The 16,125-nt window shown below is 41.9% G+C and overlaps 1 protein-coding gene across 5 annotated transcripts in view; it reads right to left on the reverse strand.

The window, feature by feature from the left end:
* inpp4b (inositol polyphosphate-4-phosphatase type II B) overlaps window positions 1–16,125 on the reverse strand; it is a 156,981-nt gene that overhangs the window by 135,784 nt on the left and 5,072 nt on the right. For 4 of the 5 annotated variants that reach the window (XM_052127595.1, XM_052127604.1, XM_052127593.1 and 1 more), the window contains one exon: window positions 9,889–10,005. In XM_052127595.1, the coding sequence (XP_051983555.1) occupies window positions 9,889–10,005 (117 nt within the window). Of the gene's footprint in view, window positions 1–9,888; window positions 10,006–13,545; window positions 13,702–16,125 lie in introns of those variants that run through there. The other variant, XM_052127594.1, reaches the window with a different exon arrangement.

Consider the following 16,125-nt stretch of genomic DNA (forward strand, 5'->3'; position numbering starts at 1 on the left):
CAGGCGGTGGAGGGGCAGGACAGAGGAGTTTGTTGAATGTTCTATATAGGCTGCGAGTGTCTGTGGTGCTGTTGATCTTGTCCGGATAATAGGACGTATTTTCAGATTTTAAGTTATATGAAAAAGATGCAAGCAGAGACTGATGCTCAGATCTGCTGGATCTTTAGATTTCCACCATCTCCTCTCAGCCCCCCTGAGGTTATTCCGATATTCACGAAAAACCTGGGCTGGGTAGTGTCATACGTGCTGGCCTAGAGGAGAGAGGACATCCAGGGTGGAAAATCATTTAGTGAGGGAAGAGAGGTAGAGACAGCAGTGGAAAAGTGGGTGAGTGAAGAGAATGGAGTTTACGAATGGAGCAAAAGGAAACCAAAGGTGCAGTCTGTTTTAATATAGATGGGAGAGTCGTTTTGGATTGAACGAAGTAGTGATCAGAGGCATGTAAAGGTGTAACAAGAATTTTCGTGTTGGTACAGTTACATATAAAAATTTGGTCCAGCTGGTTGCCTGATCTGTGAGTTTCTGTATTGCTTAGTCTTTCCAAGTCAAACGAGGCCAAAAGAGCATGAAGTTCAGTGGCCTGGGGCTTGTTTTGGAATATGTTGAACCCTCCAAGAACCACAAGTGGCCTGCCATCTTCAGGGAAGGAGGGCAGCAGGACATTCAGCTCCTCAAGATAGTTTGCTAGCTGACATTGGAAGATGACAGATGACAACAGCATGGGTTTTTGTTGTTTGGAATGAGCAAACCGGTTCCCCCACCCCTACCGGTATGTCGAGGCGTGTGAGAAAAGTTGTTGGAGATGGCAGAGGGTGTTGCTGTATCCTCTGGATGTATGTTTCTGTCAGTGCGAGGATGTTAAGGGCGGATTGTGTGGCGAAGGTAATCTGGCATACCGGCATTTTCCCAGTGGGCCGACGCACTTTGGGGCCGATCAGGGACGGAATGGCCATTGGGCCGCGTAACGTGCTGAATGGGCCGCGTGAAGCTAAAATGAGCCGTCGCGTTATGCAGAATGGACCACAAAACGCCGTCGCTTTGTTCATAGCTGACTGGCAATTCCAGAGTCCAACCAAAAATGAAAGTTGTCGTAGGTTGTGTGGGTTGCGATGCTTTGTGCATGTGCATCATGTCAACTGTCTGTAACAGATAACAGGGATGTGCTTGAGAGCATATTTTATGCAAGGAATAGACATATGGGAATGTATAACGAAAATAGTAAAACATTTAATAAAAAGATACTTAAGTGCTATAGTTAGTGCCGCTTGTCAGAGTCCTTGCACAGGTAGACTCGCTGTTCTTTACATGAGGCGGGCTTCACATGAGGGCTGCTGCTTCCGCTTCAGCATTCATGTCAAATATATAAACGCGTCTATCGTGTCAAGTGAAAAAAAAACATAACAAACAATGCTAAGCTTGGCATTACATAATACTCTAAAACAAGTGAAATGCTGTTAAGAGGCACACTAAAACAAGGCGAGTTTAACACACAGTAAAAAAACAAACAACAAACAACAGGAGAGGAAGGAAGAGCTAAATGCAGCTTTATTTAACAGAAAAATGAACACGTTAACTCAGAATAAAAAGAAAAGAAAAACACAGGGAACCAGGCACAGAGCATAGACAATACATGCAAAAACTGACAAACAAACCAGGGCAAACAAGGCCTTAAATATACAAGGGAGAACAAGGAACACCTGGGGAAACAATCAGGGAATGAGGAACACCTGGGGAAACAATCAGGGACAACCAATCGTGAAATAAAACTACAAAAGGACTACAAAACAATCAGGAAACAGGAAAGTGGGAACTAAACAGGAATTTCAACATAAAAGCACAAAAACTTGAATACGTGACACTAGCAGTGAATACCCTAGGGCAATTTAAATCAATGTAGCACACACACACGCGCGCGCTTAAGTGTTGCGAGTTCAACAGAGTACACAACACAGTAAACAAACAGCACAAGTCTAGCTATGAATACTACTCTAAAACAAAGGGAAACAATGAAGTAAACACACACTTGCATGCAACTGCAGACTCCTGTAGATAAATCACTTCTCCTGAAATGTGCTGGACACCCCTTAATTCTGCTTAGTACAACAAAGCTAGTCACATGGGTATCCGAAACTATCGTGCAAGATGGCAAACACAGGAACAAATACGACTTCAGTACATACAGTATATATATATACACTCACCTAAAGGATTATTAGGAACACCATACTAATACTGTGTTTGACCCCCTTTCGCCTTCAGAACTGCCTTAATTCTACATGGCATTGATTCAACAAGGTGCTGAAAGCATTCTTTAGAAATGTTGGCCCATATTGATAGGATAGCATCTTGCAGTTGATGGAGATTTGTGGGATGCACATCCAGGGCACGAAGCTCCGTTCCACCACATCCCAAAGATGCTCTATTGGGTTGAGATCTGGTGACTGTGGGGGCCATTTTAATACAGTGAACTCATTGTCATGTTCAAGAAACCAATTTGAAATGATTCGAGCTTTGTGACATGGTGCATTATCCTGCTGGAAGTAGCCATCAGAGGATGGGTACATGGTGACCATAAAGGGATGGACATGGTCAGAAACAATGCTCAGGTAGGCCGTGGCATTTAAGCGATGCCCAATTGGCACTAAGGGGCCTAAAGTGTGCCAAGAAAACATCCCCCACACCATTACACCACCACCACCAGCCTGCACAGTGGTAACAAGGCATGATGGATCCATGTTCTCATTCTGTTTACGCCAAATTCTGACTCTACCATCTGAATGTCTCAACAGAAATCGAGACTCATCAGACCAGGCAACATTTTTCCAGTCTTCAACTGTCCAATTTTGGTGAGCTCTTGCAAATTGTAGCCTCATTTTCCTATTTGTAGTGGAGATGAGTGGTACCCGGTGGGGTCTTCTGCTGTTGTAGCCCATCCGCCTCAAGGTTGTGCTTGTTGTGGCTTCACAAATGCTTTGCTGCATACCTCGGTTGTAACGAGTGGTTATTTCAGGCAAAGTTGCTCTTCTATCAGCTTGAATCAGTCGGCCCATTCTCCTCTGACCTCTAGCATCAACAAGGCATTTTCTCCCACAGGACTGCTGCATACTGGATGTTTTTCCTTTTCACACCATTCTTTGTAAACCCTAGAAATGGTTGTGCGTGAAAATCCCAGTAACTGAGCAGATTGTGAAATACTCAGACCGGCCCGTCTGGCACCAACAACCATGCCATGCTCAAAATTGCTTAAATCACCTTTCTTTCCCATTCTGACATTCAGTTTGGAGTTCAGGAGATTGTCTTGACCAGGTCCACATCCCTAAATGCATTGAAGCAACTGCCATGTGATTGGTTGATTAGATAATTGCATTAATGAGAAATTGAACAGGTGTTTCTAATAATCCTTTAGGTGAGTGTATATTCAGTTTATACTTATATACTATATAGCAAAATGATATGGTCTTTGAACAACAGTAGGGTGAGTGAATAGTGACAGAATTTTCATTATTGGGTGAACAATTTCGTACTTCTAGCGTAACACGCTAGAAATAAAAATAATGCTCTGCACTATATCATCTGAAATATCTCTTAAGACCTTAGCTCCTATTCCCACCCTTAAATATGAATAATTGGAGAATGAGTGCACGCAGGGCTGGTGAAGAGGGAGAGGAGGCTTTAATGGAGAATGGCAGGCCGCCGTTATCAGCTTACACTTGCATGGGGGTCAGAGCAAAAGAACTGCGCACAACCAAAGCTGATCCTGGCTGTCATAGCTGCTGTAATTGGTTCCATTGACCCATGTCTGATTGGAGCTCCTTGTTTCTTTAGGGATCTCTAACAGTCTGGGTCAGATGGTACATGAAGTGGCTCAGGTGGCACTGGTGCCATGCTAATCTGTGCTGGGATCACATGCAAATGTGCTCCCATTTAAATACAGTAGCTGCCAATTTAGCATGCAAAGCAAGCTGAAAATCACATTTGCATGTTGTCTTTTATCACAATAGCTCAGTTAAGTAAATTTAGGGAGTGTGTTTTAATTCATTACAATTGATTCATTTGAATGGATGTTGCAATTTTTGCCATTTCTAAAATATTTTTTATTTTATTTTAGTTTTATATATATATATATATATATATATATATATATATATATATATATATATATATTTATTATTATTAATTTTTTGTCAATTATTTAAATAAATATTTCAAGTGTTTATTCATTTTCCCTTTCTCTTTTCCAAAAACATGTTTTCTTGGGAATATTGTTTAATTGGCAATCATAGTTGTTTCTTGTGTCCTAAAATTAATTTCCATTTAATCTTTTGCAACATACCTTTAACTAACATAAACAAGTTTCTAAATGGCATTATCCTCCAGGAAGTGACATAATTTTTTAGCAATGGTAAAGTATGGTCAGAAGGTGTGTTCGACTTCATGCAGCGCTGCGCAAACCGATCGGCGCCATACTTGAAACAGTGCATGTTGGTTAGAATTTTTGTCCGACTTGAGACGGTACCGTCGCTGCATCACCGTGAAGTAGGCAATCAAAGTACCGCGAGAGCGATTCGAGAGCAGCCGCCTGGCCCAGCCGGCGCAGTTTCTCAAGAGCAGCTGCACAAGTTCTGAATGACGACACAGCTTATTTGCGATTGGCCAGTCTCACGACGTGACAAGTAAACTGTCTGGGTTGGCTGCTCTCTTTTCAACTCCTCCCCCGACTGGAACCGGCAAATCTCACTGATCGGTAAGGTAAGGCGCAGTCGAACTCGAACACACCTAAAGTCGTTCTAACAAGTCAGTCCACTGGCGGCCATCTTTGTAACGCTCTACGTAAACAAGCGGCATTCAAGTGCAGCTCCTATCTACCTGAATGGGTAAAGACCGAAATCTCCAAACGGTTGATCAAGATTACGATCAAAGAACATATTTCAAATCAGCAGTAAAATCTGACAATGCTGGAACCATAAATTGTGTTTATTTACCTCAGATTACTATGAAAATATTAAGTACATTATTGTAAAAATGTATGCTATAGCTGATTTTTAGGCTGGGCATAGAAATGCATCAATTCTTCAACTACAAACTCTTCAGTTCATTTCCATCCTGTTCATTTTACTTGCCATTGTGTAAATAATCAACTGTAATAATTAAGAAACTTTAAGTGCCTGAGAAAGTCTAAAAGTAGCCTACTTCCTTAAATTGCAATGCAAGCATAATAGAGTTCAAAAGCTGCTGTCGAACAGGAATGAGCACAGAAATAAAATGTCTAAAATGAATACAAGCCACTCAAATAGTGTCTCTTTCATACTTCCCCACTGCACTTAACAATATTCTATCCGCAGTACCATACTCAGTATTCAACTAGCTGCTCCCCATATGGTATTCTCTGCTTGAATGCGTATAATGGAAGTGGACAACTTCAGACCTGCACAAATGAAAGCGGTCCTCAGGGAAGAGGCAGGGCACGACACACATGTCACTTCTGAAGGCAGGTATGAGAGAAATCTGGAAACATAACGGATTATATTTCAGACTGAAGGAACTCTATGGGGCAGACTGCAATGCCATATCTTCTCTTACTATATAGTACCAAGCACATTGCTTAAAATTTTAATGAATCTTGTCATATTTAATATAAGGCTAAGTAGTCTGAGGGTGCTAAGCAATGGTATATATGTGTCAACCAAGCAGACTGTGGAGATATATTTGCGTAATGATATCACATGGCAGGTATCACGGCTGTTCCGAGGTGAAATGTCCACTGTGTGGCACTAAAAGCGAGTTAAATGCTCTCTAAAACATATACGGTCTTTAAGACAAATGCCCCTCCCTACCCTAAACCTAACCGACAGTGTAAAAGGCAAATGTGAAATGAAAAACAGTTGCTGAAGCAACCACGTAATTTTGTGGTGCATCTGTGACATGTTCGTCTTATGTGTTGACTCACCTGCTCTTCAGGACTTGCACCCCAGTCATTTGCATCACAAGTGCAATGCTCAGTTGCGTTTCCGCCCAATTTAATCGCACTCAAACAAGCTTAGTAGTAGTTAGTTATGTGATGCAATTGTTATAATGCATTGCCTTACAAGCCAGCAACCTTCCACTTATTAACCCTTTCCCATAGCTACTGTGCCATATCACCCAGAAGTAAAGAAATTCAAGCACATACTGACATATTTGGCACAACGGACACAAACACATACAGGTCATGCAAATAAAACATTCCCTGCTGCACTCGACAGAAAGTGCCAAAAACACAGAAATCCTTTATTCGCACACGAAGAGTGGGTGCAAATAACCAGTATGCTTCTTACACACATAAGCGGTGAGTAAATGCAGAGATGGTTCCCTGTTGAGAATGCTGGAAGGGTCTTCAGGTGTATAATATTAGATTACAGCCCAAAAGCAGCCGGGATGCTGGGATACCACTGCGGGAGATGATGGGGCTTGTGTTTGCTCCAGCTGGTAAAAGTGCTGGCTGCAGATACTGGCGGGCTCCTTTTTTTGTAACACAGCCAAGAGCAGTGTGCACGAGCAAGACTTGAGCCTGGGAAAATCTATGTGAAATCACAAAAAATACTTTTTTTTTTTTTAAGTTATCCACAGAAGGCCCAGAGGAAAATTGAAATGCTTAAATAGCTTAGGAGACTTAAGCCCAAAGTATACTTTGGTTAGTTGTGAACGCTAAGCATCTGCGTACTGGGGTGGACTGGGAGGAGAAATTGGCCCGGGATTTTACATGGCAACTGGCCAAAAGTTGTGAGCGAGGGGGGGGGTGATTGTTTGCTGTCCTTTTCTGCATATCTCGGTGCCATTTTGTGGTCCGTTCTGCATAACGCAGTGGCTCATTTTAGCTTATTGCGGCCCATTCGGTACGTTCCGCGGCCGACCCACTGGACCGCTTGGTTCTCCTGATGGCCAGTCTGTCCCTGATTGGCCCCAAAGTGTGTCGGCCCACTGGGAAAATGGCCGGTATGCCAGATCACCAGTCCAGCCCTGTCTGTGTACAGGATGCGTGACGCACATTTCGCCATCACAGAGTGCTCGAGCACTGAAAGTGTTTAACCATGCGTACTCTGAATGTGCAGTGTGAGCATGCTCCTTTGCACTAATTAGTGTCCCCACAAGGTGCCGGCACTCACAGTTGAGCTGTTGCTGTCACGAAGAAGCGCTAAAAAAGGATGAAATCGATGCTAAACTACAGGAGATGGTGGAAACAACAACAGGCGGACCGGAGTCAGACCTACGACCCCGGCAGACAGAACGCCCCTCCGTGTTCCCGGATGGAAGTGTGGAGGACTCCGTGGCGGGCAGCCCTCCTCCTTCCTGAGTTTCAGCACCAATATAAAGCATTTCAAGGGAAAGGAGGAGGCGAGAACCAGCTTTGCAATATAAATAATAAACTGTACGGAAAACACAAACATAAACACAGAGCAGCTGCATGTCATTCTGTCTCTCTCTCGAACCGTCGTCAGTTCCAGACGTGCATTGTTCCAGCCCGGCCTCGCCCTCCTCCGCTGTACTCTGCTGTATGTCAATTTTATTCAACCTGCAAGTTTCTACATTTGGGACATCTACTTGATTCTGATTTTGCATCTTTACTCCTATGTGCACCTCTTTACAGTACTCCACGTGAGACTGGGAGAATTTAAGAAACATGAAGACATTTTGCGGCACTGATATTTTCGGAAATATGTTCATCTCGCGTACTGCCCTTCATAAGAGCTAAATATGCTTCTCATGTTCTCACGTGCATCCAGGGATGGATTAACCACTGAGCCAATTGGGCCATTGCCCAGGGGCCTCTAAACCCAAATGGCCCCGATCTCTAAATCGCTTATTTATTTATTTATTTTGAGATATCTATCTTATAAATCCACATACCATTTGTTTGGCCAAATGCATGCTGGACGACAGCAGCGTGAGCACATTCACATGACTGCGTGCTCAGGGATTGTGTGTCAGGTGCAGTGCGTTTATTTGAAGGATGGCAGAGAACAGAGTCTGATTTACAAAACGCTTCTAAACACAAAGATAAGGTGCAGTGTACCCTGGCTGTGAACAAAGCTGATGTTTTAAATTCAAATAAGCGACAGAATTCGTGCAACAGTATGGAGAACTTTAAAATGATTAAGTCCTGCATGCATTTAATGTTTAATGATAAAGCAGAAGATGCATTAATACCCTAAATATGTGCACAGGTGTCTCGTTATTTTTAAGTTAACAGTATCTGAAAAAATGGATAGGTCCTGCTCGGTATGGTGAAAAAGTGAGCTGTGGCGCAATGCTCAAAGATGTCCATCCCATGCATGTTTGCATAGAATAACAATTGAAAAACAGCACAGACGCACGGGTGAACAGCCTGTAACTCGCCCTATAGCCTACTTGAAAAACTGACCCGAACCTGATCCAAAACCTGTAGGTTTGCCGGGTTGAAGACCTCTAAACAAGTGCAGAAAACCAAGTAGTGATTTTGGATCGGTTCATAATCAAAAAGTACATATAATTGGCCATATAAGATATTACTCCAAACTTTTCTCCTGTCAATTTGAAAAATCCAACCAAATCTGCCAAGTGTACGGTAGCGCATTAAGGTGAACGTAGACACGTCATGGGGGGGCCTCCATGGTGTACCGGCCCATGGGCCTCTCAGTTCTTAATTTGTCCTTGTGTGCATCTGTGTTTCACATATCTCTGGAACACACAAGTGCACGAGTCCAGCAGGCTCCCCGATATTTGTGCTCAAGAGACAGGAGAGCACAGAGCGGGATCACTCGAGTTACTCAATCAGGCTTCTCCCGATAACGCGGTGCAGACCACAAAACGTCAAACATCTCAAGACTATCTAGACAGCCCGCCATTCTAACCACCAAAATGGTTACCAAAATGAAGTTTATTTAACTATACATCACCCTTACTGAAATTCTGCTAAATGATGTTTGAGGTTTGCCAAAGTAAATATGGGTGCTGAAGCAAAACCAGTTGAGAGCCACTATACTATAGATATTTAACTACTTTAACAACTTTTACATGCATTTTATACAGAATGATGAGAATACATGCTCTGCATCCATAAATACAAAACATGACCTGTAACACATCCATGTTTTAAACACAGCCAATTCGCTGTGTGATCCATCTCAGTTATAAATTGAAAGCAAACATATCTTCAGATGAGCCGCTATATACAGACAGCAATCTCTTGAGTAAACTAAAACAGCAAAGCCAGACCTTACAGGCAAGCAGGCCCAGCGTGGAACCCTTTGACTTCAATCCCCAACTGGGGATTCAAATATTGGTGATATTTACCCTAATGTAAATAATTGAAGTATATTTTTGGAATTTCAACTTCTTGGGAACGGTCATCTTGTAAAAAGTGCTGAGAGCATGTGTCTGGAAATCTGGAAAACCCTTTTATAGAAATACTTCTAAATTACAACACAAAATATTCACTTGCAAAAAATGCACCTCATAACAGGAGTGACCCTGGTATTTCGGAATCACTCTGTATATGAGAGTGCACCCTTCAGACTTCACACCCTGAGGCAAGATCAGATCCATTAAGAGCAATCAGGAAGTGTTTCCGTCCTCCCATCTCTTTTCCTCTCTCTTCCTGCTCTCTTATTCATACAGGTAAGTGAAGCTACAGGCAGTGGAGGAAATGATCCTCAAATGAAACGTGAAGCACAAGTAGCTGTTTGGAATTTCAAAAGTCTCTACCCATCTCTCGTTAAGCATTTTCCCAAAAGTAGGCATGACAAACCTAAAAATAAGCCATTTGGTGCCTCAATAGTGTACGAGGCAGCTCACTAGGTTTCATAACATAGCCCAAGTGCTTCATAACTCATTCAAGGTGAAGGAACTCCTTCAAAAACCCTCTTTACTCACTGTTTGTTGGCAGCCGTCCTTCACGTCGTAGACATTGAGTTTGATGAGTGTTTCACTGTAGACGAGCCAATCAGGTGGGAAACTCGCCCCAGAGAAGAACAGAGAATCTCTTGTTCCCTGCAGGCAGGACAACGAAAGTGAATGTTAGAGGGACATAAATGAACTACCAGCTGTCCTTAAACTTGTCCCACTTCAAGAACCCTTTTTCACTATTTCAGTAGGAATATGTTTTCAAACCAGAGCACCTCCTGAGATGTTGACGGGTCCCGGGTTGATGGGTGTTCGTTTTAAAAGTGAAATTATTGTTTGCAAATCCAGTGGTCAAATGCTGAGTAAGGCTGCTTAAATATGGGCTAGTTTACATTTAAAAGACATTAAATAGCTTCACGCTTAACCCCCTCAACTAGCTTCAATTGAGTCAGCTATGTTTTGTTCGTAGCTTGTTGTATAGAAGGTAATTACATTTTCAAAAGGGTAGTTTGAATGATGAGTAATTTGTAGCTTGGCAAACTACCATTTCAAAGTAGCTTCCTCAACACTCCAAGCATCCATGAAAATTTATGAAAATATACAGAAGCATGGCCACCACAGTTGATCATACAGCAGATAGTCTAGTGAGATAAAACACGCTCCACATCAAAAGCTGTTTGTTTATTCTCCATGCTAGGAGGAGCTGACTGGCTTCCCCTGGCTGATCCCACACCAGGATCCGATACTCCCTGCTGAAGTTGCTTCAGTGGAAGCAACATACTTCTACTGATCTCAGCCCTGGAAACTCATAGCTATGGCTGTGTTTACACACAGGGGCATTTCCGCCGCTATGGGATGTGTCTGGAACTTGGCCCCTAGAGACAGATAGCGAGTACAGATTGCTCATTCACACACATAGAAGTCCAGTATTAAGCCAGAGACTCAAACAGCTCTCTTCTTGGGTAAAAAGCAGTCAAGCTATTATTCAAGTCGGTGTTGGATCGATACAGCCACAGTCCATCTGTTTCGCTATCTGTTTATTAGCCGAGCAGACTCTGTAATCTGAGCTAACAATCAGACCTCGTTTAAGTGTCTCTGGTTCCGCAAGCGAACTGAGGAAATGGTTTAGGGTTAAAGTAATAGTTTTCAATACAACAACAGTTCATAATGTCCAATGGCTGTCAAGCTCCAAAAAGGACAAAAAATGTAATGTCGTACTTAATTCCCTTAATTAAATTGAGCTTTTATTTTGGCTGTGCTTTATTTTGAAGTGTTTATGTGTTGTTGTGACCAAGGTGCTCTGATGATATGACGGTAGCTTCCCACTCTGGAAAAGCCAGACACTACGTGACTCAAAGTGATAATTAAACCACAAAAGGCTGCTATTAAATAAAATAAATATGTAGTCTGTATGTGCCTCGTGCTACAAAGTGAATTAGCGCTCTGCTCGATGTCATCTGCTACAAACAGGGTGCACGATGCTCGTGATGGTGTTTGTCGTGTATGAGCCAAAGAGCTTTAAAAGGCACGAGCACTTTGTGTCTTTATGTCGGCACAACACCGGCTCCACACGTTCACTTTGAAGCGAGCAGCACATGCAAACTCTATATTTCTCTCATTAAATCGCAGCCATTGTGGTTTTATAATCTCAATAGGACAAAACGTGGTTTTAATTTGAGCACTGAATGTTTACGGTTTACGCAATGACACTCGTACTTCAGACGGTATTGGTTTTTAGCATTGGAGCATTTTTACAAGCACGAGTATAAGTACATGAGCGCAGTATCAGACCCGATTCCGATACCAGTATCGGTATCAGGACATCCCAAGAAAAAAGTAACCTAATACAATTCTACAGATCCTTTGCTACTTTTGCAACTGAAAAATAACACAACTGAAAATGCAAACTGCGTGTGGTTCTGCGACAGTTACTGTATGTCCGATTCGCAAATGAATCTTTTGAGTTGAATCTTTTTATCAATTTGATTCTTTTTGCATCTGTCAAATTGGCTCAAAAGCAGACTAAACAACTAATATGGGTAGATTTTTACCCATTACCCTGATTTAACGTTGCATGTTAACATTTACACATTTGGCAGATGCTTTTATCCAAAGCGACTTACAGTGCACTTTGAACAATTTGTCCTAAGATCAATCCCCCCAGAGCAACCTGGAGTTAAGTGCCTTGCTCAAGGACACAATGGTGGTGGCCGTGGGGATCAAACCAGAGACCTTCTGATTAACAGTTATATGCTTTAGCCCACTACGCCACCACCACTCCACACTTAACACCTTTACTAATGTTCTTACTGACTTAGAGAATAGCTCGCATTTTCAAATCTCATATAAAGGCCATTTCCTTGCTTTGTCTGACTTTTTGAATAAGCAGATTTTTGGGAGTTATCGGAGTATTGGTGTGTATGTAAACAGGCTCAATGCCGTTTTCAAAACCCATTTGACCTGAAATAATTACTTTAAGCTATTTACTTAAGTACATTTAATATCAGCTGCTTTTATACTTTTACTTAAGTATTTTTCACGTTAGACACTTTCCATGAAGGTAACTTTACTTTTACATACTGTAAGTATGACAACTGGGTCCTTTATAATAATACTAGTTATTAATTCAAGTCCTCCCCAACACATACCAGAACCATTGGTGATTTGCCAATGAACACAATTTACATTTCTGAGCTTTGACTGAGGGGAATATTATCAGTGAAAAGCTATTTCATTTTTGGTCTTTTCATTACACAAATGCTATTTTATGGCTTCAGAAAGATTGGTATATAGCACACAAGTCATACGATACAGCATTTACTGTGTGTGTGTGTGTGTGTGTGTGTGTGTGTGTGTGTGTGTGTGTGTGTGTGTGTGTGTGTGTGAGCGTGTATTTATCACTTTGTGGGGACCAAATGTCCCCATAAGGATAGTAAAACCCGAATATTTTGACCTTGTGGGGACATTTTGTTGGTCCCCATGAGGAAAACAGCTTATAAATCATTCTAAATTATGTTTTTTGAAAAGGTAAAAATGCAGAAAGTTTTCTGTGAGGGTTAGGTTTAGGGGTAGGGTTAGGGTTAGGGGATAGAATATAAAGTTTGTACAGTATAAAAACCATTATGTCTATGGAAAGTCCCCATAAAACATGGAAACACAACATGTGTGTGTGTGTGTGTGTGTGTGTGTGTGTGTGTGTGTGTGTGTGTGTGTTTAGGTGCTTTACAGCTGTGGTCACTATGAACTGTTGTTGAAAAATATCCTTTTAGGGTTTCACAGAATCAATAATAGCGTACAGGTTTGGAACGACACAAGTTTTAATTTGACCTATTTCGATAAAAAGGACATCCATGCAGCTGTCAAGGAGTGGCTGAGAGACATCAATCAATTGTTATGTCTCCTTTTTCCTCTTAGATAGAAACACGCTTCCCCATGGGAGATTATATGGTATTTACAAGTATGCATCATTCATCAGTTAAAAAGAGGTAGATTGATTTTATATGCTGCTTAATTGAAAGAATCAGCAGGAAATCTGGCCTAAAAGGCTTTGACACTTTGTGCTGTACTCTGGTCTACTGGTGTAGAGGACTCTTGGTCACTAAAACGCACTGTGGGCCCTATGAATCTTGCCAAAGTTACAAGCGAGACCATTAAAAACCTTTACAAGTGATACAAAACCACACTTACCTTACCTTCCATGCCTGGCAGTTCAGTTAGCTTAGAGCCAAAATAAAACAAGCGACCAGCAGAAATCTAAACCCACACAATCACAAGGTCAATATCATTGGCGGGTATAAATCAGTGTCGCGATGCTGGGGAGCTCTGAAAACTCGGCACTGTGGGTAATGGTCAGTCCTCGGGACAAATGGCCCCGTTTCAAAAACCAGGGTTTATTTAGTGTGTGTGTGTGTGTGTGTGCTGTATGCAGGGAGGAGGGAGTAGCTTAGACATTTCCCAAAGTGGCCAATTTGTTCCATAATGTGCTGCCATGCTGGGTAGACTCGGCCACATTCATTTTTTTACACTAACTGGACGTTCGATAAAAGAGCAATGCAAAGCGCACAGAATGAATTGCTGATAACCAAGATTTTTGGCCAAAAGTCAAAGTGAGAGCACACATACACACACGCTTCACTAACTCATAACCAACAAAGGCATTTTATGGCGAGACAGGGGTGTGACGTCAAACAACACTTGCTCCCCTCCTCTTGAGCACTGATAGGCATTTTTAGAAAGGGATTTTACAGCAGATTAAGAGGGCTGAATTTACCTGCATTTTCTCCTGTGCACACACTGCTCCCTATAACCCATGACCACACGTCTTCTGCAGGGATTTATTTCTATAAATTATATGAATCACAATGATGCTTTTTATCATCTGGAACACAAATTATTCTGCCAACCATTTATATTTCTAACACTTTGTAAACTTTCGTTTGTAAGTAATGAACTCATTTTAATTAATTACTTATTTAAACTGATGTTAGACAGAGAGAGAGACAGAGAGAGATAGATAGATAGATAGATAGATAGATAGACAGACAGACAGACAGACAGACAGACAGACAGAGAGATAGATAGATAGATAGATAGACAGACAGACAGACAGACAGAGACAGACAGAGACAGACAGACAGACAGACAGATAGAGACAGACAGACAGACAGACAGACAGATAGATAGATAGACAGACAGAGAGAGAAGGACAGACGGACGGACGGATAGATAGATAGAAGGACAGACAGACAGACAGACAGACAGAGACAGACAGAGACAGACAGACAGACAGACAGATAGAGACAGACAGACAGACAGATAGATAGATAGACAGACAGAGAGAGAAGGACGGACGGACGGACGGATAGATAGATAGAAGGACAGACAGACAGACAGAGAGAGACAGATAGATAGATAGACGGACGGATGGACGGACGGACAGATAGATAGATAGATACATAGACAGACAGACAGGCATATAGACAGACAGACAGACAGATAGATAGATAGATATAGACAGACAGACAGACAGATAGACAGAACAAATGATAGAACAAAAGTAAATAACATGAGATGAAGACTTCAGTCATATCAGTAACCCTATAAAAGCAGTTTTATTCTACATGGAGAGGGTCCCCTCATGGGGGCTGCCATGTTAGGATCACATGACTTGTTTACTAAATACTACTTGCTTAATCTCAGTAAAAACCCTTTTTTTTGGATATGTTAACACATGGATGAAATTAATAACGACTGACTGTGAGTAGTGAATTTCTACAATGGCATCGGTAACTGAAAACTATTGTGTTTCAATGATGCTGCTTCCACGCCCCTAGGTGTCAGTATAAGTCCACATTTTCAAAACATGACTTGAGGGCATCTTTAACAATCTAGTGACAAGATGAATTGATTACATGACATGAATTGAGTGAACCACCAGATCAGACAGATTCGTTCCTCCACTGCACTGTGTTCAATGATTGGCTGGGTCCCCGTGTGGTCAAAGCTCTAGACAGCAGAGGGGGGTGGCCATCAGCATGTAACAGCACAGTCCCACAACAGAGTACAGCTGCGACCATGCAACACCACTGGGAAATATGGGCATTTGCCAGGGCAAACGGTTGCCTAATTGCCTCCAGCACATTCTCACATTCATACAAGCACACACACACATTTTACATGAGATTACATGTGTATTAAGTGGAGAGGCCGGGAAGCAGCTGCAGTCTCATTTGAGAGTACACCACCTGTCTATATTAGACAACAAAAGTGGGCCAGCACCCTTCACAGCACGCAGCCCACACCTGCAGCTATTTTAGACAACTGCAATTCGCAGGAATCCACAGAAGACACATTCCCAACCTCAAGAAATGTGTCAGAAGTACCAGGGAAATACACTTCACACTTTCTTTCATTAGAGGAACCTCGGCTGTTTTCATTAGCACTTTCAAATGTGATTTCACACAGCATTTGAGGGACACCTCTCAGTGGAATAAGCAATGCATATAGGATTATTTACAGTTTCAATGTATTTATATGTTGTTTTGCACATTCTATTGCAAATAGCTTCAAACTAAGAATACTTCATCCTTATTGTCACCATTAATAACTGCAACAGCTGCTGTAGGAAGCCAGATAAAATGTCAAGACATAGTTCACCCCGAAATGAACATTCTGTCATTATTTACTCACCCTTATGTTGTTCCAAACCCATACATGGTGATTTTTTCAGTTGAAAACAACAGAAGAAATTTTGAAGAATCGACAGGC

Source organism: Xyrauchen texanus, chromosome 5, assembly GCF_025860055.1.
Source record: "Xyrauchen texanus isolate HMW12.3.18 chromosome 5, RBS_HiC_50CHRs, whole genome shotgun sequence".
NCBI classification, from domain to species: Eukaryota; Metazoa; Chordata; class Actinopteri; order Cypriniformes; family Catostomidae; genus Xyrauchen; species Xyrauchen texanus.